General features: G+C 41.5%; 1 protein-coding gene across 1 annotated transcript in view; it reads right to left on the minus strand.

Annotated features, from left to right (window-relative positions):
- Positions 1-25,650, minus strand: part of RRP15 (ribosomal RNA processing 15 homolog) — a 46,275-nt gene that overhangs the window by 7,440 nt on the left and 13,185 nt on the right. The window contains exons 3-4 of the mRNA XM_075595589.1: positions 24,550-24,647; positions 18,052-18,247 (exon numbers count right to left, since the gene is read on the minus strand). Of these exons, the coding sequence (XP_075451704.1) occupies positions 18,052-18,247; positions 24,550-24,647 (294 nt within the window). The remainder of the gene's footprint in view (positions 1-18,051; positions 18,248-24,549; positions 24,648-25,650) is intronic.

Here is a 25,650-nt window from a genome sequence, read left to right on the forward strand (position 1 = left end):
TAAAAAAGTAAGCAAGGCTGCACGTGTAAATACTATACATTAAACTTCTAGTATTCGCCTCGTCTCCACCACACGGTAAAATAAGAGCATGCCACCTACTAGGTTCCCACGGAGCAGCAACAGAACACCCACACCACCCACTTCTTTCCACTAACTAGCCTTGTATTTTCATTCTCCCGCCTTCTCCGCTTTAGATTGCAAACCCCTATTGGATTGATTATAGCAGCGAGTGTTCATGCTGTCATTTCTTTTGCATGTTATTTTCTCAGGCCTGCTGAGATCATGTGCTTAAGCTGGAGAGCAAATGTGAGAAGAGTACCTTTTCGTTGGAATAGCCTCCCGACAGGAGGGAGAGGCCACTACTGCAAGGGAATGGGGGAAAAAAAAACCCCCATATGTTTGCGACAGACAGAAGGCTAATACTCCAATTGTGACAAATGATAGATAAAATTCGGGTCTGGTTTTACAACAGAAGAAAAACGGGCAGACTAGGTGAGGCCCATTTGGTTCTTATGTGCCATCAAATTTCTATCTAATGCATTGTGGTTATTATTACACTCATTGTACGGTACTACGACAGGAGTGGCCAACTCCAATCCTCCAGGGCCACCAACAGGTCTGTTTTTCAGGCAATCCCTGCTTCAGCACAGGTGGTTCAGTCGTTATTGACCTGACCTGTTGGTGGCCCCTTGACTGGAGTCGGCCACCGCTGCACTATGGAATAGATTGGTGCCCTATAAAAAGTTGTGAGAATCAATATATTTTTCATATAGTCAAGCGGAGGATGGGAACAGAACACTACGAGGGTAATCTCAGCATTTTAGCTGGTTTGAGGATAAACATTTCATTACACGTCGCACATAAAAAAGGTAACAATGTACAAGAAACATTTACGAGAACTATATCGTTTTCGACTTGTAGTTTTAGATGTATAAACAAATTGTTTGTCAGGGAGATGATGGAAATGATGGAAATGATGGAAATGATATTGGGACACTATTCCCACATTCGATTCAACCTAAGCATATGTGTGTGTATGTGTGTGTGTGTGTGTGTGTGTGTGTGTGTGTGTGTGTGTGTGTGTGTGTGTGTGTGTGTGTGTGTGTGTGTATATATAAAGTTGCACAATATTAATAAATAATTTCTTCTCACTGTGTATAATTAAAAAAAAAACATGCTGTGAGAAGAAATTATTTATTAATATTGTGCAACTTTATATACACACACACACTCCAAGCCTGTCGCTCACAGCAGCACGGACTGTACACACAAAAAGTGCACAGGCACGCGCGCACACCCACTATATTACACATCTTAAGACAGGTCTGCAACCCTGCCGTTCACCATTATCACCTAGCATACAGTGCTTCCAATGCAGCAAGAGATTCTGGGAAATGGCATGCAAATGGACACACAATTGCTGATAAGGGTTCCATGTAAAAATGGATGTCGGGCAAAAGGTGACACATTGTGTGCTTATTTGCATGTCATTTCCCAGAATCCTTTGCGGCAGTGGAAGCACTGTATGCTAGGTGATAATGGTGAAAGGCAGGGTAGCAGACCTGTCTAAGACACACACAATTGTAGCAGGGGGTCTCCGGAGCTAAACTCCATTCATTTCAGCTCCGGCGACCACTTGTTTCGGAGATACTTACCTCTGCAGGGGGTGGCGGTATCTTAGCGCTGTTTAAAGGTCCTGGTCACAGAGGCCAATAGGAAGCCGCACCGGATGACGTCACAACTTCCTATTGGCCCAAGAATGCGGGAGCTTTGAACACCTTTACCAGAACCCCAGCTACTCAGCTGGAGCTGCTACTGGCACCCTAGGAAACAGGGTGTCCACGGAGCTGAAATTAATATGGCTCCATTCCAGAGACCCCCTGCTTCAATAGTGTGTGTGCGTGAGATATATATCTATCAAAAGACAAAAATACCCAATACTACATATAACGTTTTGACCATCACATTAGAAGCCTGCAGCAACGTCACGACCAGAAGCCAGGTCCTAACACTACCTGTGAAAATTCCCACTTACCTCTGCAGTGGGTGTGTGCGTCTGTGTGTTTAGTGAGGGGGGGGGATGAAGCTGTGCAAGGGCACAATTAATGCTACAGTCAAACAAGGAATGTGGAAAGCTTCCACAAGACCTTTTGCTGTAGATGGTAAGTGAAAAAACAAACTGTTTTGAAGAGAGATGGATGGCAGGACTTGAAACGGCAAATATGAGAGGAGACTGAAGGTCAAATAAAGAACAAGCACAGTGCAGGACAGAGTGGGTGCTGGTGTTACCATTCACTTTGTTGTAAAGGAATGATTACAGTCTGATTCTAAGTGGTAGGCTCGCTGTGCTACATTGGGACACTTAACTGATTGATACCACTTCATTTGATTTAAATAGCACCACCAATGTACACAGTGCTTTATAGGAAACAATTCTAGAACAATAAGTACAGCAAACAAAAAATCAGACAATAGGAAAGGGGAAATCCCTACCCCAGGGAGTTTATAATCCAAGTGTAAATAATACAACGTTAAGGTCTCTTTGGCCTTCAGCATGTTTGCTATATTAAAAAAAAATACATTAAAAAAAACCGGACTGTAAAAGGATAGTGGAAAGAGGAGAGTCTTCATGGAAATTGCAAACGGGAAGGAATAGTGGAAAAAAATACATTGCAGCACATCATCAAAAGCAAGAACATATATAGATCACTATGTTCTTCCAAGGTGGCAGTGGAAATGGTGAGGGCAGAAGAGTTGAAACTCAGAAAGTGCAAACTCAGAAAGTGGCCTGAAAGGCAAGATATAAAGTTGCTCGCAGTGCGTATTTCAACCCTGTGTGCCATATCCCCAAGCCAGGTGTCATGAAAATGTATGGCGCAAGACACAAAAAAAGTAGAAAGATGCACAAAAATGCAACTTATAAAATCAGACACACTGCATTTGCATTTATGGATTACAAAAACCACTAGAATTTAAATTAAGTCATTTGACCTGATCATACATGGACAATCATGACAAAAGGAACGTGTATTTAAAAAAATATAAATAAGCTAGAGATGTTATTGTGCAAAGAAAGCTTGAGAACTGGAATACTGTAAAATTATTGCAGAGGCCTGGAAGAAAATCCACTAGATTTACACGGTACTTAGCCAACAAATATATAGTGAGAGCAGAAACAGAGATACTGTACCAATAAGATTTTTCTCATGTAGCACAACGTATACCTGCGTGCATACAGGTCTTTAACCCAAATCGCTTACAGTCTGATTTTGAGTTCAGAGTGGTGGAGTATAAAAGGCAAAACTGGAAGCGGAGACGATCAGGATGACAAGGATACATTAAAAGAAACTTACAGCACCAAAACCATCTACACAGTCCCACCACTTCATCCAAAAATTGCTCCTACTTGTTTATTGTTCGTACGAATTGCCCACTTGCAAATTTCCCAGCAACTACTGACCATGGTCATGAAGAGAACTCACAGGTCATCACAAATCTTCCAGGAATTAATACAAACCACCTTAATATATTTTTATGACCCACTTCTGCAATGCCCTCTACTCACGAACAAAATAATAATTAGAGTCCACCTATTCCTGTTCTTCATGATAAAAACCATGGCGTTGGATGCGGAGCGCTTTCACCTTGTGGCAATATATATTGTGAAGCAAGTTCTGGCCAAGAATCTTAGATCATTGCTGCCAAAATCACATGAGCTGCTGCAGAAATTAGCAATTCCCAGAGGGATTGAGGAGGTAAAGAAAGCCAATGAAGATATCCAGGGCTCACATTCAGCAGAGCCTGCTGAACAAGTCCCCCTACATAGGCCGGCTGTTTTAGTATTAAAAGGGGTTGGCGTTCATTTTAGCACTACAAAAATGAATACAGCTTAACTCTGTTATAACGCGAATCCGCTTATAACGCGGTATTCACGTGGCTCCCGTTTTTAAATAAAAATTTTTTTTGGGGTCTGGATGTGAAGAGAGCATTGCACATGGCTCATGTAAACAAAGCAGTGACGCCACAGTCTCTTCTTTGAATCCCGATCCGATGCACATGCGCAGTGCTTCGTTGTGATCGTAACATAGCAGTGATGTGCTGTGGCATTCCTAACACTAGCAGACCGGGAGAAGAGCTGCCAGATGCCAGGTAAGTAAGAGCTGTGTGCGGTTGCCGCTGCCCCACCGGGTCTGGGAACGCTGGGAGAGTTCTCAGCTTTCCCCCTCCGGCAAACGCGATAGCACTGATGCGGCGGCCATTTTTTTAAATCATTTTATTTTTTTTGCGACGGCCATTTTGTTTTTTCGCGACCCCGTTAACACGGTGGTCTCGGATGGCCCCCGAGGACCGCGCTATAACGGCGTTAAGCTGTACTAGGTTTCTTTCATACTGAAATTGCACTGGATGGATCCTCGAGGAATCCCGGAGATTTGGCTTGGATGCACCGGAATAATGATTCAACCACCAATGTGTCCAAAAAGAATCCCAGCAGGAACGCCATTTTCATTTGTCGAAGTTTCGCACTAATCAATAAATGTGTGTACAAAGAATTGCGAGTGGCTGCTTCGCTTCTATAGGGTCAAGATATACCTGGTGACGGCGGATACATTTCGGGTTAGGCATCACTCCGAAATGGCCCTGATTGAGATGCCCACATGCCGACAAATTGTTAAAGCCGTTATGGTGGAATAAAGCAGGGGGGCTCAACTCCAGCCCTCAAGATTCCCCCCCCCCCCCTTCAGCACAGCTTCAGCACAGGTGGCTCAGTCAAACACTCATTGTACTATGGCAGGAGCAGCAAACTCCAGTCCTCAAGAGCTACCAACAGTTCTAGTTCTCAGGAGATCCCTGCTTCAGCACAGGTGGCTCAGTCATTGACACAGCCACTTGTGCTGAAGCAGGGATATCCTGAAACCTTGATCTGCTGGTGGCCCTTGAGGACTGGAGTTGAGCACCGCTGGAATAAAGTACTATATCCCAGGCAGGTGCTCAAACTCTTACGTTCAATTTTACATAAACCCAAAAACTGTAGATGAGGTCAGCCGGAGGTCATCTCCACACAAGGAAACAGGTTTCATACCCGGGCTGTCTCCGTTCAATCTGCAATAGATTTGGGATAAATGTAAACTAGTGATCAGTTGCAACATATTTCTAAAACCTATACTAGGACAAGTGGTGCAGCGGTAACACCGGCACTCAAAGGGTTAAATCAACCCGTGAATAGAGACAGTAACTTAAATACACCACGTTAACGTAGGTCAAGATCTGACACTTGATGGCTTCATTAATATATGATAAGCATTGTTCATAATATCCAACCGCAGGTAATTGTAAATGATTCATATGAACTATACACCACGTTATAATATATACAGTGTATATATATATATATATATATATATATATATATATATATATATATATATATATATATATATATATATATATATATATATAAAATAGCAATTTGCCGATTTGAGCTGTAGAAACTGTGTGCAATTGCTAGAAAATAAGGTTTTCCAGCTGGAAAACAGTTATCAGTTCAGTATTCGCTTTAAATGAAGACTTTCTTCCCATGAAGAGTCTTTCTGATAAGAATAAAATGTTGTCATAATCTAATCCAGCAACTGGAATGGTGTAAAGGCCCGAGGAAAGAAAAAGGGGAGGGAAAAAAAAAAAAGTTAATACAGGTTGAACAAGGATAAAGAAAATACCTTGATAAAACGTTAATGATATGAAATGCAAGATTTTGGCTTCATTACAAAATATAATTAATCCCATCTGGGCACACATATTCTACATTTCATTGGGGGTGGAAAATATATACTCATCAGAAGCCCATAGCCTTTATTTTAACCAAATGTGGAACTAGACATTAAAAGCAATTTTTTAAAGGTAATTCGGGAGATGCAGAAAACAGTCCTTTACAGGGTTACAGCACTTTCTTGACAAAATTAAAAATGCACCGCAACAGAACAAAACTTGAGTCTTATATTTTAGTATATAGAACGTGTATGATTACACTGCTCATCCTATACATGGACAAGTAAAAAAATATATGGGCGTACAAATACGTGTGATCGAACAGTCAACTTAAAGTAGCATCACAAAGCGGAAGTAGGTGAACTCAACCCTGTCCCTTTAATGGGATGTATCTGTGACACTGTGTAATCCAATACCTTTTATGGAGCATGCAGAAGGAAAATACATTAGACTTATTTACAGAAAACAAATACACAAATCGGTTTGCAATTAGTGAAATTCTACATTTTAATCCTAAATCTAATAACAAGAGTAATGCAGTTGCATCTTTTGATCAAAAGATTATTATTGAAGCCTGCTAACCCGGTCAAGGTAAGCTTCATTGTAGCTGGTAACTACATTAAAGGCATATTATGTCTTATTGTCCTGAGGACTCAAGTTAGTGAAACGTGAAAGTGCCTAAAGGGTTAAATGAATACAGACATTCAGTGCAATTAAAAACTGGCAACACAAGATTCCCTTAGCATTATGAAGGGGGGGGGGGGCGGAAAGTGTGCGCGTGTTTTTCCTCAGCAGTGGTTATGGAAGCTTTGTTCTCCAAGTAGGAATACGTTTCTCCTGAATAGAAATTATCGAGGGTGTAATGATAGCTTTTCTATTGCAACATTTTACTTTTAGTTTATTTTTTCAGGAAAGCCCCTCAAACTCCTGCATGAAGGGATTGCATCATTTTACAGGGAGTGACCGTCTGACTGGCTAACTTGCAAAACTTCAGTAGGTAAAGCACCATCATGCTAGATCAGTGGTGGCCAACATGATGTAGATCAAGGGTTGGAATGGGTCATTTGGCAGTGGCCAACCGCGGGTTCACCGCCGACGGAGCCTCTTTCGCAGCTAATTCGCCGATGGAAGCTCTGCCGCTTCAAAGGCAAGTTATTATTGGTTAAGGTAGGGGGTTAATTTAAGGGTTTACATACCTTAGCAGCCGTTGGCAGAGGAGGGTTGTGGCGAAGTGCCGGTAGCCAGTTTTTCACGGTGAAACGACCAAGCCCTATTCATTTTTAAAAATACAGACACACACACACACACACACACACACACACACACACACACACACACACACACACACACACACACACACTTTATACTATTTTTTTTATTCCTTTTTTCTTCTAGCAGACCCTAACCCAGCTCACCCTCCTGGGACCTCCTACCTCTAACAGTGCTCTGGCACTTTCCACTCATTAAGGTAGTCATGGTCCTTACATTTTTAGATTGTTTTCCCACCATCTCCGTATGCAGCCTTGCAACGGAGGAAACTTGATACTGCGAGAAGAATTATTTAACCTTCCAGATGAATGCAAATGCATATCAATATCATACTTCAGATCTCTCGCATCACTATGTGTGGTATGCTTAACAGTACCTTGTGAATTAGCTACAACAATTGCAGTCTCTCTCTGTAGGTAACTGGTCTTTCATAATCAATATTTGTAAGACAACATTTGTGTATCATGACAAAGCCCTTCCTGCAAATCCATGGTATTTAACCTTTATTGTGCCCCTTTGACTTTCTCCATTTCCCAAGGGATGGCACGTCTTCTACTGACCTTTATGATGCTCTGAGAGAATCATGGCACCGTAGCTGCTTTCTAGGGGGATGTCCAGCTCATAGCACATTTTGTAAACATTATCAGGTTGGAAAAGGATGGCTTTGAATTTCATTTGTGGCACTGGCAGGTGGGGGTCACCCAACACGATACACTGCTTCCACTGCAGCCAGGGATTCTGGGTAATGACATTCCAACATGGATCCCTATCTGCTTATGTCTGCTGCATTACACAGCTTTTAAAGCAAAGTCTGGGTTAAAAAAAAAAACAAGTATGACCAGCAAACCTACTTACAGACAGCCTTTTCGACCTTTTGGATACACAAGGTACGTTATGGTGATGTGCTTAAAAAAACAAAACACAAAGTGACAAAAATCAGTCACCGTACAGCAAATTAAAGAAAAAGCACATTCGCGTCTCAGACTAAATCCATAAATCTGCCACTTCCCATGTAAACACACAGGGTAACTACATGGTGTTTTGCCTTGGGTTAATGCAAAGTATTCCTCTGGAGCAATTTTCACACATGTTATTTTTAAAAAGTAAGGGGACCTGGACTCTTGTTTGGCATTTATCGACCCTGTGAGAGGATATCAGCAGATGAGAATATAAGAGCTACCACCATCATAGAATCATTAACTACTTCAGTGCTAGACCAGCATGCAACAAGTTGATGCATGCTCTGAGCATATAAAAGCACAAATCATGAAAATAAAGTCAACGAAATGGATAACATTTGTAATAATAATAATTTAAAAAAAACAATTCAGTACACATGTTCAGCGAAACGCATAACTACTTAGTTTGTTAGTATTCACACCCTGAAAAATAGCTAAAAGATTATACCGTATTGGCCTGAATATACTTCTATGTTTTTTTCCCTACAAATGTCCTTCCGAAAACTGTACGCGTATTACATGCGCAGCCTGACACCTTTTATTTTTCATGTAGAACACCTTCAAAACTTTAGGGTCGTATTATGTGGGAAACCGTACTATAGTCGGGCCAACACGGTACATACATGAACAAAAGGAAAGCGAGACCAGCAAGGTTTCTGGCCAAGAAGCTGGATAAAGGAGCTTGTAAAAGGATTGCTTGTCTTCAAAACTCCTCAGTTGGTTGTAAAAGGGGACACCTTGGACAACAATTTTTACATTTACAAAAAATAAAATAAAAACTATGACAAGTCACAGCAATTATAAATTTGGCTGTTTTCCAACCAAACGAGAAACTGTACTACAGATCAAATCTTAATAGCACCAGGAAAAAAAAAACCCCCCAATAGTAACAATTCCACAAGTTGTTCTTCTATAGTTGCATTATATGGGTAGCAAGCTCAGGGGCAAAACACAATTAAACCAGTGGAGTATCCCAAGAAACAAACCTATACATTTGCATGCCCCGGGCGAGAGGATTTAACATCGTGGCGAGCTCATATTGGCCCAAGCAGCACACGTGTGGTACTAGGTGGCGAGTAGATTTTTTGGTGATTTGTCGACCACTGTATATACATACATACATACATATATATATATATATATATATATATATATATATATATATATATTTTTTTTTAACATTACCTGAACCATGGGGGTTCTTTGTGCAAATAATTTTTGTACTTGTTTTGGCTCAACCCCCCTCCCCCCCACCCCAAAAAAGTGACAATGTGGCTGTGGGGGATAACTAATAAAAGCGAGTGTCTATTGATGACGTTGCAACTTTCTATTGCCACCGGAGCGAGCCTGTTCTCATTGTGTCCATAGGGAAATATCCTTGTCCGGTGGACAGACCTACTTGTTGCTCAGGAACTGGAACTGAGCCCATAGGTTGGGCGACCACAGGTCAGGCAACTTCATGAACCAGCAAAACAAAAAGCATCCACACCAACACAACCTAACCACAAAGCTTACTAGGACAAAGCTTTTGGGAAAGAACGTCTCGCTACTACTGTATGTCATATGTTTTCTTATGTGGCCTATTGAGCATTTAAAAGCTATATCCCCACACATACTCTGACCCCTAGCTCTATGACCAATTTTCTTATCTGTCCCTTACAATTTGCTGTACATATATTCTCAGTTACTTGAGATTTTAAAATCGGTGGTCTGCAGATGGAAATAAATACTTAAGACTGGAAAATCATTATCAATAACATTAAACGAATAGGTTCGTTAAATGCTGCACGTTCGTTTTCCCTTATGTCGGCGTTTGATTACAGATTTGAAGTAACCTTAACAGATTTCTTTGATATAAGCGTATCTGTTATTGAAATATATAAAAATGTTGAATTCTGCAGTATGTTTCAACATGCCCCGAATAGAGACAAACAAAAACCATATGACAATCTGTTTGTCTGGTAATTGGATCAAGCACTTCTTACTGGCATGCAAAACACTCTTAGATGAAAAAAGAACCACAGAGGTAGATTTGGGCCAAGGGCAGTATTCCACCCCACAAGCAAGCACATCAAAAGTACAAACACCAATATAAAAATACTGCAGGCATTACAGAATGTGTTGCTGCTGAAGTCAAAGAGAAGCATTTGTTTTTCAAATCTCTTATGTTACTGAACATAAACCACACAAACATTTTCCAGGAGCATGCTTGGGCACAGGCTTGCAGGCGTTCAAAAGAAATCCAGAGAAAATGTTAACTGGTCCATTATTAGAAACATTAGCTTATGAGTATCAAAGTCAGTTTAGCCCTATGCCCCATTGACGTACCAGGTACGCCACAAGGGCTGGTACGCCCCACTGTGCAGCTTTAATATCAGCCTCTGCCAGCAGCTCATTAGCACTTACCAGAAGTCCAAATTATATATATATATAAAAAAAATATATATAAATATAATATAGGGCTGTTTCAGGTTAATTATGTCATCAGAGACAGCAGGCACAGAGACTGTCTCTTGCACATGGGGCATTGTAGGTGGTTGCTCGGATCAACGCTGCAATACTAGAAGCCAACAATCACTCCCCCCATGCCAGACCATAAGGACCTGGAAAGCAGCGATCTGGTGTGCGCGTACACCAGTGGTAGGCTGAATGACATCTCAAATGGCCACACATGTGGCCATTAAGCCCTCAAAAGGGCCACCCATTACACACACTTTTCGCTGCAGTGCTGGCTAGCAAGGAAGTTGCAGCTGCCAGTAGAATCTTCTCCCCGCCCCTTCCAATCCGCTTCTTAATGCTGGCAGGCTGGTAAATACGGTCCCACTCCTATCCTTCCACTGGGAATGAGTGATTAGCACAGGCCAGTGGGCCAGTATTCATCCGGCAATGGGAAGATGCGACATTCCCATTCACTCTGCACTACGGAATGGGGGAGTGGGCTACTGGGGTGGCTAGTTGTTGGGTGTTGCAGGTGAAGCCTCCAAGAGTTGCCTGTTGCTCAACAATAGTGTACACGTATACACATTACAGGATTTCTCTCCTCCCCACCCACAGAGCACAATCTGCTGGGCAGGGGTTATAACGCCTCTCAATAACATGTTCAATTGAATTTCATGCTTTAAGATAAATGCTTTTACATTTTGTGTTGTAGATTTTTAAAGCCTTGAAATTGAGAGGGGTTCTGCCTCTGATTTGAGAGGGTTATTTGAATAATCCCATGATCATTGTAAGCAGTTATCACGGAGCGCAAAGCTCCCCACTGTAAAATACAATATGGGGTTAGATTTGAGGGGTTACCTTATTAAACACATTTGTTTATCACAAGGAGTGCCCTCCATTCCCCAATACTAAGGAGTGCCCCCCCCCCCCATTCCCTGTACCAAGCATGCTACAGGATATGCTAATAGAGGGGGTTACTCCGATTTGCCAAAATAGTATGTCAACCTATACATGCCCGGTATCAGTGTATTTGGGGGAACAAGGAGATAACATTTTGTATTATTTTCCATAAGTTCACCGAGCTGGTGTGGAGAATTTGATACAAAATCCAAAATTTGTGTAAATTTATGGGGAAAATATAAAGACGACTTCTGAACAAAAATTCAAAGTTACAATTTTGTGTGAAAACATGCAGCACTCGTCTAAATTACATTAGGTATTCCTTTCCATGATTACACCGAGCCTGTGAGGAATTTTGATGCAAAGCCTAAAGTTGGTAGTCTTGACATTTTTCTCAGAAATATACGCCATTTTGATTCAGCCAACAAAATGTAGGCGTGGAGAGCCTTACACAATCTTAAAACTTTGGGGCATGTATTGGACAAAACAGTATGTAAACATATATACACATATACACACTATGTGGTATCCATGTACTCAGGAGACTCAGGGCAATAACGTAGTATTGTGTCCATGATTACATTAAGCTGGTATGACACATCGTGATACATAGTCTGAAGTGCAGGTATTATGCTAGGCGGTAGTTTTACCTGGTCAATGATAACATGCAACATGCACCTTTTACATTCAGCCCTGAAAAAGTCAGGTGTTAAGTGTTGCTAATTTATGGGCTGCATTGGCCCCGAAAGTATTTCCGCTTATATGGGCAATATGACTAAAGTAAGTAACTTTTGCATCAGTGACATATCTTGGTCACAAGAAACGCAATTAATTCAATATGGAAAGCTCAACTTCTGCTAAAAACACAAAGTTTTAATAGGTACATAGAAAGTCTCACAGGAATTATGGTTAAACAAATGTATATCCCCATTTTGAAAGTTTGCTGTAGTAGGCCCCAGGGATACGGGGTGGAATCCCTACTGCAAAATCCCCTCCCAGGGATGAGAGATTCCAGTCTCACCCTCTGTCTCTTTAAGTAAAACTCTCTATTGCTTCACAGCAGCAGCAGCAGTAGTAAATCAGGAACAGACAGTATACAGCCAGCCAGCTGTACTCCTTCAGGATGTCCCTGCCTCCACTCTGTGCCTAAGGGCCACCGAGAGTGGGGCTAGCTCTTCCATCACCCCCTAAGCAGGATGAGATGTACTTGGTCCACATACCTATGTCCAGTGGTTGACAAATCACCAAAAAATCTACTCGCCACACAAAAAAATCTACTCGCCACCCAGTACCAAACGTGTGCTGCTTGGGCCAATATTTACTCGCCCGGGGGTTAAATCCACTTGCCCGGGGCGAGCAAATGTATAGGTTTGTCGAACACTGCCTATGTCCATCAGCTCTACTCATCAGACTCTAACCTCCTTTCTCACTCTAATAACACACACTAACTCTCTCTCTAAATAGGAAGTTGCACTGCCAAAAGTAGATTTAGTAGGTACCGCCCCTGTGCCTCTTGATTGGACACAGAGTCAGGTGACCGCCCTTCACTATCTCAGGGCAAGTGCTTGAGGTGGGGAAAACCCATGATAACTCCTGGCAAACCTGCCCTTACACAGGGATTATGCCAGGAGGAGAGTAGAAATATAGCCCATAATCTTACCAGGGCTACACTTGCAATAAATTTTCTGCACTGCTGTGACCCAGAGATTGAGTGTTTGTTAAATTTTGACTATCATGGGTTTGCACAGTACTCAATCTATATGAGGGTTACAACTACATTAACATACCATGACGGAAAAGCATTTCATTAACACAATAAATCCAACAATTCAAGGTATTTGACAAAATGTTTCCTTGTAATTCAATAGGACTACGCCAATGCAGCTTTTATGTGATGAGAGACTCATGCAGGGAATGACTGGAAGTGAAGCTCACGTCCTAGAATCTCATAACAAAGGCACCATTTACTTCTATAAAAGATAGGTCACCCTAAGTTTATAAACGCAGTACAGTTTGTATTTGTTCATCGTTTGTATACTTGGTACAGAACAGAAACCTTTACGTGGGAAGCAGCTTTGATATTTTCCGCTGTGGAAGCGACTTGTTTTGTATGTGTATTGTTGCTATGAAACGTTAAAAAAAATAAATAAAAAAAATGCCTCTGTGTACAAAAGGTCCTTGACCTTTGGTGATTAGGTCAACTAAACTGTACACTTCCTGAGCATCATTTCTCATGTATTTGGTGATTGTCAAAGGAAAACTGCAGAAGAATTGTAAACAACAATATCAAATATGCTCAAAAAAATGTGATTCAAGTGTTGCATTTCATACTTTTTCTAGTACCGGGGCCTTAACCGAAACGTACACGTCCGAGATAGATATTTGTAATCCGTTATAATGACTGATAATTAAGGTGGGTAACTATGTTGATCCTGTCAGTGACTGAAGAGGAGAGGGGTGGGGCATCTGACTTCATTCTTGATAACTGCATTCTTGGCAATCAACCAATTAGCATGATTAACCTTTACAGCAGGGATGCTCAACTCCAGTCCCCCCCCCCCCCTCAAGCAAGTCAGGTTTTCAGGGTATCCCAGCTTCAAATGAGCCCATAAGCCCCTGTACTGAAGCAGGGACTGATTGAAACACTTGTTCTGAAGATAGGGTGTCCTGAAAACCTGTTCGGGTGGAGTGAAAGATTTGTGATTTTCTTAGCAAGAAAAATCTGCCTCTGGCACGGGGAGGGATGAAAACGTCAGTTTTAGATTTCTCTTCTTTAGGACTACTTAAAAGCCTGGCAAGATCACGGGTGACATTTAATTGGTGTGTACAAAACTGCATTCGATATTTTTAGATGAGCTGCTGTGTAAGCAGGGGCTGTTTTTAACGTCGCTGGGACAGCGATGAACTTAGAATTCCAAAGACAAAACATTTTTTTTTTTTAAAGATCGAGGCAGGAAATAAATGTGACACATTTTTCTCCTTTGCCAATTGCTTCTCAAATTGCAGCTAATACAACCCTTTTGCTTGAAGTGGATTTGGAAAAGGCAAGATACAATCTAATTTAGCCATTTTAACAGACCGGTTGCAAAAGATATTATACATATGAAATATGCAGAGATGTAACAGATTTGGATCTGTGAAATGTACCAATGAAGTGAATGCAGAAGAATACAATACAGACCAAGGCCGCGATAATCGTTGTGGTATGCGCACAAATCTGCGTTCCTCAATGAGGCCGCCAACAGCGCACGCGAGCGGTTTTTAAAAATACAATTCAATTTGGGGGTTTTGCGCGCGACGGCCACGTGAGTGGTTCCTCCAATGAGGGTGAACCTGCCGTGTGACGCGTCCGCCCCGCCTCCAGCTTAGTGCATGTCTTGCGCGAGCTACAGGCATGCGTGGCATCACACACTCGGTCGCACCATCAGTTTGTGTGAAAGATCTTGATCCACAATATTCTTTTAAAGAGAAAGAAGCAGAGAAAACTGCAAACCCCTCTTATAGTAATGGTACAATTCTCCTAAAGGAATTGCCTTCCTTACACAAATGTAATCCAAGCTTTAAGCAAATATTTGGCTATTTTTGTTTCTGGTTGGAAATGAGATTTTCTTCTTCAGCCAAGTGTTACATCTAACATTAGTACAGGGGTGCTAAAGACCACCCCCTCCCCCCCAAATAGGTCAGGTTTTCAGGATATACCTGCTTCAGTACAGGTGACTCAATCGGTGACTCACTGCTTCAGCACAGGTATCCTTAAAACCTAACCTGTTGGGGGGGGTCTTGAACCTCTGCTTTAGCCCATCCATTCCTGACAAAGAACCAATAAGGCTGGATGGGAGCGGTCTAGGACAGTTGGGTGTTGCCGATGTCCGCTCCTGACCCGCCAGATTTGCCGCGCCAGACAACGGCACGTTTAATTGTCCCGCGCAGGACCGCTAAAACTGCCCATACAGGCCGCTCCATCTGTAAGTGTCCCGCCGGACTCTTAAAGATGGCCGGTCGGAGCGGCCCGTCTACGCAGTGCAGCGTTCCCGCGCGGGACATAAAACATGCAGTTGTCGGGACGGGCGCTCGGGACATGCAGTTGTTGGAGTGGCAGACATGGTTTGCTGGGTAAGGCGCGGGAACGGACACCGCGGCAAAATGTCCAGCTCCGTTGGCCGCAGCCAAACATTCCATTAAGGAAGGAGAGAGCGCCCATATTGGCATCACACAAAAGGGAGCATCCAGAGCAGTGTTTCTCGGCTCGTGTGGCTTTTTTTATTTATTGGTTATTCCTAAAATCTGGTTTGGCCGAGGTTCCTGGAGTTCAGTAACAAACCCCTATATATTAGTTAACCATGTTACGGTTGAAGGAGTGGCTCAGTTGTAAAGCGGCAGCCTTTGAAGTGGATGAACCAGTTGAAAAACCCATGGTCTGTTCTCCTTTTCGTCTTGGGCAAGTCAGTATCGCCATGTGCCTCAGGCACCACGATTATATTGTAAGATCTTCTGGGCAGGGGACTCTTTGTGCTTGCAAAATTCTACGCACAGCGCCAAGTCCACGGTCAGTGGCATGTAAAAAACACAATTTTAAAATATATTCCCACGTTTAGAAACTTTACATTATTGGGGGCAAATCACATTTAAAAAAAAAAAAAACTTAAAAAAGACAGAAAAAGAGGCCTGTCTAAAATTGAATACAATGAATATGCCACTACTAGTGGTTCCTGTTGGTCAAGAGGGATCGCACTGTTAAATAAGTTCTGAGTTACACGAGTCATTTCAAAACGTAAGCACAGCCAACAGGTCACCTGCAAGAAGACAAAACCACAGTGCCTGAGGATGGGCTCAGCAGTAACATGGGCGTCTTTCTTCAGCTCCCAAGAATGTTGCAGTCACCCATCATTTACAGGTATACAAGTGTAACCATGCTGTAAAATGGCTACAGTCATCTCTCCTGCTGACAGTAAGGCCTGGTAAGTTATGGGCATGCCAGCAGTAATTATGGAGGTTTGCCCTCACACCCTGGTGAGGTGCCCTATGTATGGATGGGAGTGGTCACATGCTCTGAATCCACGGTTAGTGATGTCAGAGTTGTGCCAGCCCCCAGAGGATACATAAGGCACAGCACGGTGCAAAAAGTTAGTTCAGAAGTTGTTAGAGGAGGAGTTCAGAAGCTGTTGGAAGGTTATGTAAGAGACTATGAGACCAGGAGCAAGTCTGAGTGCAGGCTTGGGAGGAGACAGCTTATAAGACTGTGACCAGGGACCATCTCCCTAAGGGGAGATAGGGAATCCACCAATTTGGGAAAGGACACCTTTCAAAGGGAAGTGCGGTTAACATGAGAGGCTAAGTACACCCACTGTGAGGGGCAGCTGGCCCGCCGCAAGTCAATAAAGATGATCCTGTTAAATCATACCCTCGTGTGTAAGTGTGGAGTGATTACACAGAGGAAGGCACCACAGAGGAGTTCCTCACCAGTACCATCCACAAGCGGACACTGGGATCCTGATGAGGTGGAGGCGCTGCACTGGATATAGGTAGGACTCATGCACACTACCTCAGCTGCCTTTCTGGGTTGGCAATCCCCACACAAAATCATGCGGGAGACTCAGGAGTCCTGTTGCCAACAGGTGCACCACCAGACACTACACTGTAATGGGGACTGGTTAGACCACAGGGGCCAATGTGAGATTGGGTGGGTCGGGCTAGGCCAGAAAATCCGTTACACAAGCATTGTGATTTAAAAAGCCCTGGTTTGCCTAAATAATCTTAATTTATAATGAAAGCTGGTAAGTTTACCTCCAATAAGATACACAAAGTTGAATAGAGCACTTCTGAAAATCCTGCACTTCAGGTCACAGCCACATATCTTGTATTAGTATTATTATTATTATTATTGAGAGACGCTCCTCTTTCGAGGAAGGAAAAACTTGCCCAATAAACCTTGAACAAACCCTGCTACTACAGCAAATAATGCAGACATGTCAGTATAGTACATGGATGGGCAACTCCCGTCCTCAAGGGTCACCAACAAGTCAGGTTTTCAGATCTCTGCTTCAGCACAGGTGACTCGGTCAAAGACTGAGCCAATGATTGAGACACCTGTGCTGAAACAGGGATATCCTGAGCACCTGACCTGTTGGTAGCTCTTGAGGACCGGAATTACCACCCCTGGTATAGAACAATGAGATGCATCTCTATGAACATCTGATCTGTGAACTGCTGCAGTATGGCTACAAATACATTTTCTGCTATGGCTTTAAAGAAATAAATATATTCTTCTGCACCTATGTAAATGTAATTGTATAACAAGATATTGATATTTTCTCCCAGTAGGAATTATATATGCACTGACCTTGCTTGTTTCAACGGCAGCCCAAAAATCATACTAAACACAAATAAAGCCCAATGCACTGCAACCACTTTTATACTTCAACACTTTTACATTTAAGTGTTAAAAATGGTATGCTCCTACCATAATATTAAGCATAATGGTTTTAGCTTACATGTCATAGTCACTTGATAATACCTACACTTGTTTTTTTTTTTAAACAAAAATATATATTTATATATATGTGTGTCAAAGGGGGTTTGTGGGAGTTTTGTATTTTGTGTCATTTTGATTAAGAGGATCAATGTCCTCCTTGTACCAGATATTGCAGCTGCTGACCGATTCTGGGGCAGACATGATGGGACATAATCAGGACCTGGTTAACATTCAAATACTAAAACGCACCTTCTTTCTTCCTCGTTTCTCGTTGGTATTCTGCTCCGCTTTACTTTCCTTTCCTCGAAGAACATTTATGAAGTCTTTTTTGGAGACGGACGAAATAAGCTTACTGCGTTTTCTTTCAGAGCCCCCTACTTCTTTCATCTTCTCCCCGATGTTACTCTGATGTGTTCGCACCGCATTAAATAACTGTACGACACCTCTGTGGGAAAGAAGTTATATCAACATATTAAGCATTAAACACAGCTGCAATGAAAGCAATAAACAAAAAAGGTGCATTAAATTGGCGTCAGGAAGGAATTTCTTTTTTCCCTTAGGGGACATTATTGGATAGTTTCACTGGGGTTGTTTGTTTGACTGCTCTGGATCAAAATACTGTAAATACAAATATAGGTTAAGTATCTGTCGTCTAAATTTAAAATAGTTTGAACTTGCCTTTTTCAACCTCATCTACTATGTAACTATGTGGCGTATTCCCAGCATATTCAGAGAAAGCAAAGGCAGGACAGTGTGGTATGAAGAGTATAGTGTATTCAACAATAATATTAGGTGACAATTCCACTCACATTTTATCAGGCAAACAGCTCTGATCCAAAGAGAATCTTTTTGGATATAGTTACATAGTAGGAGGAGGTTGAAAAAAGACATGCGTGCATCAAGTTCAACCTATGCTAAATTTAGACAACAGAGACTTTATCCTATATCTATACTTACTTATTTATCCAGAGGAAGGCAAACAAAAAACCCCAGTGTCATATCATCCAATTAAATCACATAAGGGGGAAAATAAATTCCTTCCTGACTCCAAAAATTGGCAATAAGATTACTCCCTGGATCTACATTCTTCCCATGTTTACTTATTTGGGATATCCCTGTATACACCTTTCTTTTCTAAAAAGATGTCCAACTTTTTTGAACAAATCTATTGTATCTACCATCACAGTCTCCATGGGTAATGAATTCCACATTTTAACTGCCCTTACTGTAAAGAACCCTTTCCTTTGTTGCTGGTGAAACTCCTTTCTTCCAACCTAAAGGGATGCCACCGAGTCCTTTGTACTGCCCTTGGGATGAATAGTTCTTTTGAAAGCTCTTTGTACTGTCCCCGAATATATTTGTCTATAGTTATTATCAGTGTTCGACAAACCTATACATTTGCTCGCCCCGGGCGAGTGGATTTAACCCCCGGGCGAGTAAATATTGGCCCAAGCAGCACACGTTTGGTACAAGGTGGCGAGTAGATTTTTTTGTGTGGCGAGTAGATTTTTTGGTGATTTTTCAACCACTGGTTATTATATCCCCTCTTAGATGCCTCTTTTCTAATGTAAATAAATCTAATTTAGCTATCCTCCCCTCATAAGTTAGATTGTTCATCCCCTTTATTAATTTAGTGTCTCTTCTCTGCCCTCTCCAGTTCCAGAATGTATTTTCTAAGGAGTGGTGCCCAAAATTGTACTCCATATTCAAGGTGTGGTCTCACTAATGCTTTGTAAAGGGGCATAATTATGTTTACTTACCTTCCATCCATAGCCCGTTTAATGCAAGGTACGATTTTGTTTGTCTTTGCAGCTACTGCATGACTATGGGCACTATTGCTAATCCTGCTGCCTCCAAGCACTCCTAAATCCTTCCCCATCAAGGATTCCCCCAATTTATCCCCATTTAATTTGTAAGTCACCTGTTTATTCTTGCTTCCCAAATGCATAACCTTACATTTATCTGTATTAAACCTCAAAAAAGAGATTTTGATCTGGAGTACAATTTTGGGCACCAATCCTAAGAAAAGACATTATGGAACTAGAGAGAGTGCAGAGAAGAGCCACCAAATTAATAAAGGGGATGGACATTCTAACTTATGAGGAGAGGCTAGCTAAATTAGATTTATTTACATTAGAAAAGAGGCGTCTAAGAGGGGATATGATAACTATATACAAATATATTCAGGGACAATACAAGGAGCTTTCAAAAGAACTATTCATCCCACGGGCAGTACAAAGGACTCGGGGCCATCCCTTAAGGTTGGAGGAAAGGAAATTTCACCAGCAACAAAGGAAAGGGTTCTTTACAGTAAGGGCAGTTAAAATGTGGAATTCATTACCCATGGAGACTGTGATGGCAGATACAATAGATTTGTTCAAAAAAGGTTGGACATCTTTTTAGATGGGAAAGGTATACAGGGATATACCAAATAAGTATACATGGGAAGGATGTTGATCCAGGGATTAATCTGATTGCCAATTCTTGGAGTCAGGAAGGAATTCATTTTTCCCCTTAATGGGGTTTTTTGTTTGCCTTCCTCTGGATCAATAAGTATAGATATAGGATAAAGTATCTGTTGTCTAAATTTAGCATAGGTTGAACATGGACGGAAGTCTTTTTTCAACCTCATCTACTATGTAACTATGTAACTATGATGCTAACCTCAAGGTCATTAATAAACAAGTTAAAATTATATAAAGTTAGGGACCCCGAGTCCAGGGGGCGTCCATGCTGATATTGACCTTTTATGTGATTGAGATTTAGGGGCCTATGCAGTAACTTGCGAGAAGGCTGAATTTGGCTGTTTTATTGCGAGATTGGCATGTAGTATGCAGTTGATGGCGGTATGTGTGCGAGTTACCTGAAAAACGGCATATGCAATTGTTGCCGGAAATCAAGCGCCGGCGGGGTGGCGAGAATGGCTATTTCGCCATATTAAGCAGCACGCAGAATTCAGTAGATGCCGAGTAAGATCTCGGGGGTGCGCGGGAGAAACTCCTTGCGAAAAAAGCGCCAAAAAGCTGCGGCAATACAAGAAGGCACCAACAAGCAGGCGAGAGCCGAACATTTCAGCTGCTAGTGACATTGTTGTGTCATTGTACTGTTGCTGCTGGCAGAGCAGCTTCAATTGTATTACATGTCATTCAGAACCTGTTACATGTGTTGTTTATAATAAAATACATTATTAATGTTAGCCAAAGGTGTCTGTCTTGTGAATGACAAGAAGCAGGTATGTTCCTAAAACTATCTATTGAGGGACAGCGCTGTGAAAGCCTTGCTAATGTCACTAGCAGCAAGAAACACACTGCTGTGAGTAACAGAATGTAAGGTCAAACTATCATGAGGTGATTTTTTCATGTTCAAAAGTTGGCGCCAAATTCTCCTTCAATACAGATACATGACGTATCTTGCCTCTTGCTGCATGCACGGGTTACAGTACACACAGCAACTCACTGAAATGTAAGCTTTGCAACATAGTCCAACACACAGACACAAATGTACATGAAATGTCACAAGTCACATGCACACATGTATCACCTCTTCACGTGTCAAAGAACAGAAGACACAACTGTAGCACTGCACCAGGTATGTTTCTAAAAGTATCTAATTAGGGACAGCAGTAAAAGGTTTGCTAATGTCAGTAACAGCAAGACAGTCACTACCGAGAGTAACTGAATGCTTTAAGCAAGAAGGAGGTTTTTTTATTTATGTGCAGAGGTTGACGCCACATTCAAGTGAAATACGGATACATGCCGTCATCCGCCACTGACTGCAGGAACGCGGAGCGCTGCGCCGTGTACGCGCAACATGTGCAACTCACCAATTTCCCTCACAATCGCCATTTACTGCATTTAGCGGCAAATTCCCGGCAAACACAGGAGATGTAAGCGTGCTGCCGACACACACATATCGCAAATTGCTGCATAGGCCCCTTAGTCCCATCCTACCTCATTATGTCTCTTAATGTACTGATTATAAATATTAAAATATAAAATTATGTTTTAATATGGTTTATATTACCCATCTTTTATGAATTGTAATATTTTAATATTGGTACATTATTATATAATAATTCATGCTCTTACTGCATTTAGCATTATTTTAATAATTGTTAGCATTTTTAGATTCTGTTTTTTTGTATCAATACTTTTTTCTTTTCCTCCCATCCATTTCACGTATCATTGGTTGCTATTGAGCTTTATATATGTGGTTCAAATTGAGATTTTTAGTGCTCATATTAATTCCCTGTATTTCATCAATTGTTTAATTGACCTTGTAATATATTTTATCTATTTTAAGGTGTCTGTATAGAGATAGTATGATTTTCTTGAATGAATTTGAAATATCACTGTATAGATTTGAATAATGCAATAGCCCTTTAAATGGTCCAATGATTACCAATTGATAATTTAGCTTAATGGGTAGTACAATATAAGATTTACCAATATGGACCCACAACACTGATTCCTGAGGAAGTCTTACACAGCGAGACGCGTTGTCCGAGTCCGGAATTGGGGAGAGCAGTTTGCCTGCGAAACGGAGGTACCCGCATTCAGTGCTATGTGCGGATACCAGAAGTGACATGACGTCAGGCGCAGCGAGAGGTGAGCGATTGGGAATATAGAGATCTGAACCGCATCACTAGTACCATCTGCTGCAAAGATTCCTGCTGTGCACTTGCACGACATGCCCACTTTTCATTGATAACATTTTAGTGGAATTGCTACATTGTTTTAATACACCATACTTCATACTACACCATGTCCTGCTTTTTCTTTGTCCGAATGTACTACGAATAAGCCACGTACGAGGAGACAATATCTAGCGGGTGCTAGTCTTTTTCTCAGTCCATTTTACGTTCCTTTGCTATAATCACCTGCACTCCAACCCAGAAAAACACCTATCTATTTAAATAGACTTAAGCACACAGTCTATGCAAAGGTTGGAGCTGCAAAATCTACTTATTTTATCACTAAAATTCACTTTACTGCTACTACACTTGTTACTGGGAGCACTTCTTTTCTGCTTTGTACTATGTATTTAGTCCAATCTTGGCAAATCTTTCATCTTCTCAACCATGCAGTACCTACAGATATAGCATGTGACGTGAAACACACAACATATCCCGTTATACAACAGAATATCATAGCATTTCAATACAATTCAATGGCAGTGTTGGTCCACAATTATCACAACATATCCCACAACAAAGCACTAGAGGGGACAACAAAGCCTGCAAGTTCTCAAACGAGGTCAAGAAGTGTGTGTGTGTGAGGATGGGGGGTGGGGGGTGTTTAAATTAAAACCTTAACAGATTTGACCAATGTGGCAGAAAATGTCCGATCTTATCAATTTTACATGTATGATACGAGAGTTTATATTATACAGTATATGATAGGTGAGGAAAAAAAAAAACCTTCCCTGCTGAAAAACAAGTAACTAAACCAAGCAATTTCAGAAACATTGTCAGAGAAATTGAACAGTAGAGCCACGCGGAGATGTCGACATCTTCTCTAACCAAAGGATGGATATCAGTAGACAGCCTTTCAGTTGCTCGTAAGGCTGCGGCCACACTGCTGCTCACCGCGCTCATGCTCGAGAGCAGTGACGTCACCAGCTCTCCAAGCATGAGCGCCGGGTGTCCGCACTATTTCGCAAGCGCGCGCGGGCATTGTGGGTAAGTTGAGCGAGGTTGAAAGTCTTCTTTTTTTTTGTTTACGCAAGCGCCAAGCGTAGGTGAGCGTCCGTGTGCGCGCACCGCGTGAGCGGGGACAACTGCACTTCCCAAAACTTACCTCGGCAAGCACCGCGCAGTCAGCATGCTCAGCGCTAGCGTGGTCGCAGCCTAAGTAGGTCCAATAGCAAAACAGGAGAGCCTTCTGTAAAGGCCCTGGGACTTCCTGTGCTGCCAGATACTGTACTCTAAAGCCAGCTCCAGAATTCATTTGTGTATTATCCATAAAAATATTGATAATATACATAAAAAAATTCTGATGATTAACCAATAGACAACCATGGACAAGCCCAAGGTTTGATTTGTAGTCACACTTCACTGACTATTGTCTCTGTGCTTTAGAATATAGGTTTAATACAGAGTCCTTTTTTGACATCTCATTTTAGTTCACCTTTTCTACATCCAACCCTAGTCTAAAAAGTATTAAAATGGCACAAAGTCACTTCTGCCAATACTTTGCAGCTGCTCTAATGGGCAATATAAAAAACAGCAATTTAATAAATCATGTTCCCATAGAGCCTATGAATGGTGTTCTCTGCCTGGTGGGAGATTCAATAGGACTGCTACAGTAACTACTGTATTATTGGTGAATATTGACTCCCTCCAACCTATCCAATATGCAGAATAAATAAATCCCTATTTAGAAGCCTCTAGCAGTGAAGGTCATCTATTTCACTGGTTAGCAGGCATTATAAACACAGGAGGGCAGAAAGCCCCCGCATAACCAGAGGTTACTGGTAGAAATTAAGGTTGTAAGAAAAATCTCCAAGAAAAGCATGTTCAGTTTTAATTTTCAATGTTTAGTTTTTTTTTGTCACATTAAACCCTTTTCGTTCAACTTCACCCCGTGTGTCTTCAAATGCATAAATCATTTGGCTCCTACATGTCAGTTCTGAAAACTTTCACTCTTATTGGAAACAGACTATAGGCCGTACACAAACTTCTATATTAGTTTAAAGAAGAAAAAGTGCAAAGAAAGAAAGGAAAAAAATACAATTTTATTTTTTTACCTCGTGGCAATTCTCTGAAGATTTCGCTCCCCGTCTTTGTCTTTGACAACATCTGGCTTCACTCTGCACATCAGTTCCCATTCCCGCTTCTTATCAAGCTGCGTTATAAATGTTACGTGAGGGAACATGAGACATTTGAAAAGTGTAACATACTAAGATATTGCACTCTTTGAAATACATCAACAATAAATAGCTTGGCTCTAATCTCACCTCTTAACTCTATTAAGGAACCTCTGTGAGCTGACCCGTTCTTAAAGCAGCCGTTCCACATTTTGGTTGAATATTTCCATATTACACAGTAGGAGGAGTATTTCTATATACTGTACTTCCAACTCTGTTTCTCCCCCCACCCCCCTTCGCTACTTTAAAGATTATGTATCTAAACAAGGTCCCAAACATAGACCCGTGCAAGGTTTTAATGTTAAAAAGCAGTCCTTTCCCACTAGTGATTATATTTCTAAAGCTTTAATAATAAATACCTATATTAATGTTTTGGGGCAAAAAACACTCCTACCTATTTCATGTGATGAAGCCAAGACACCATTACATTTTTGAGTACCACCAAAGTTAAGGCTAAGATGGCCAACTCAAGTCCCCAGGGGCAACCAACAGGTCAGGTTTTCAGGAAATCTCTGCTTGAGCGGAGGTGGCTCAGTCAACGACTGTGCTGAAGCAGAGATATCCTGAAAATCTGGCCGAGGACTGCAGTTGGCCCTCTTGGGTTAAGGCATTAGACTGAAGCTGGACATCTATGTGATGCCAGTTTCGTGTGACCTTGGGAAAGCCAAAGTCCCCTAACGTCTCAAACAAAATTAGTTTAAAACCCCTTCTAAACAGTGCATTCAATAATCTACTATAATGATTAATTATTTGCACTATAGTACCATGACATACATGTTTCACACAAAATTGGGCACTACAGGCCATGGTGAAACAGTAGCAATAAAAAATGCTGGAAGTATATAATCACCCTCACGATACTGATCAAAACACAACAGCAACAAATGAAGACGAAGCACAACATAGAGACCTAGACATACATCCCAGATGCTACATAACGTTGCTTAGGCCTTCTTTACAAGGGATATCATTAGATGTGTG

Source organism: Ascaphus truei, chromosome 4, assembly GCF_040206685.1.
Source record: "Ascaphus truei isolate aAscTru1 chromosome 4, aAscTru1.hap1, whole genome shotgun sequence".
Taxonomy (NCBI): domain Eukaryota; kingdom Metazoa; phylum Chordata; class Amphibia; order Anura; family Ascaphidae; genus Ascaphus; species Ascaphus truei.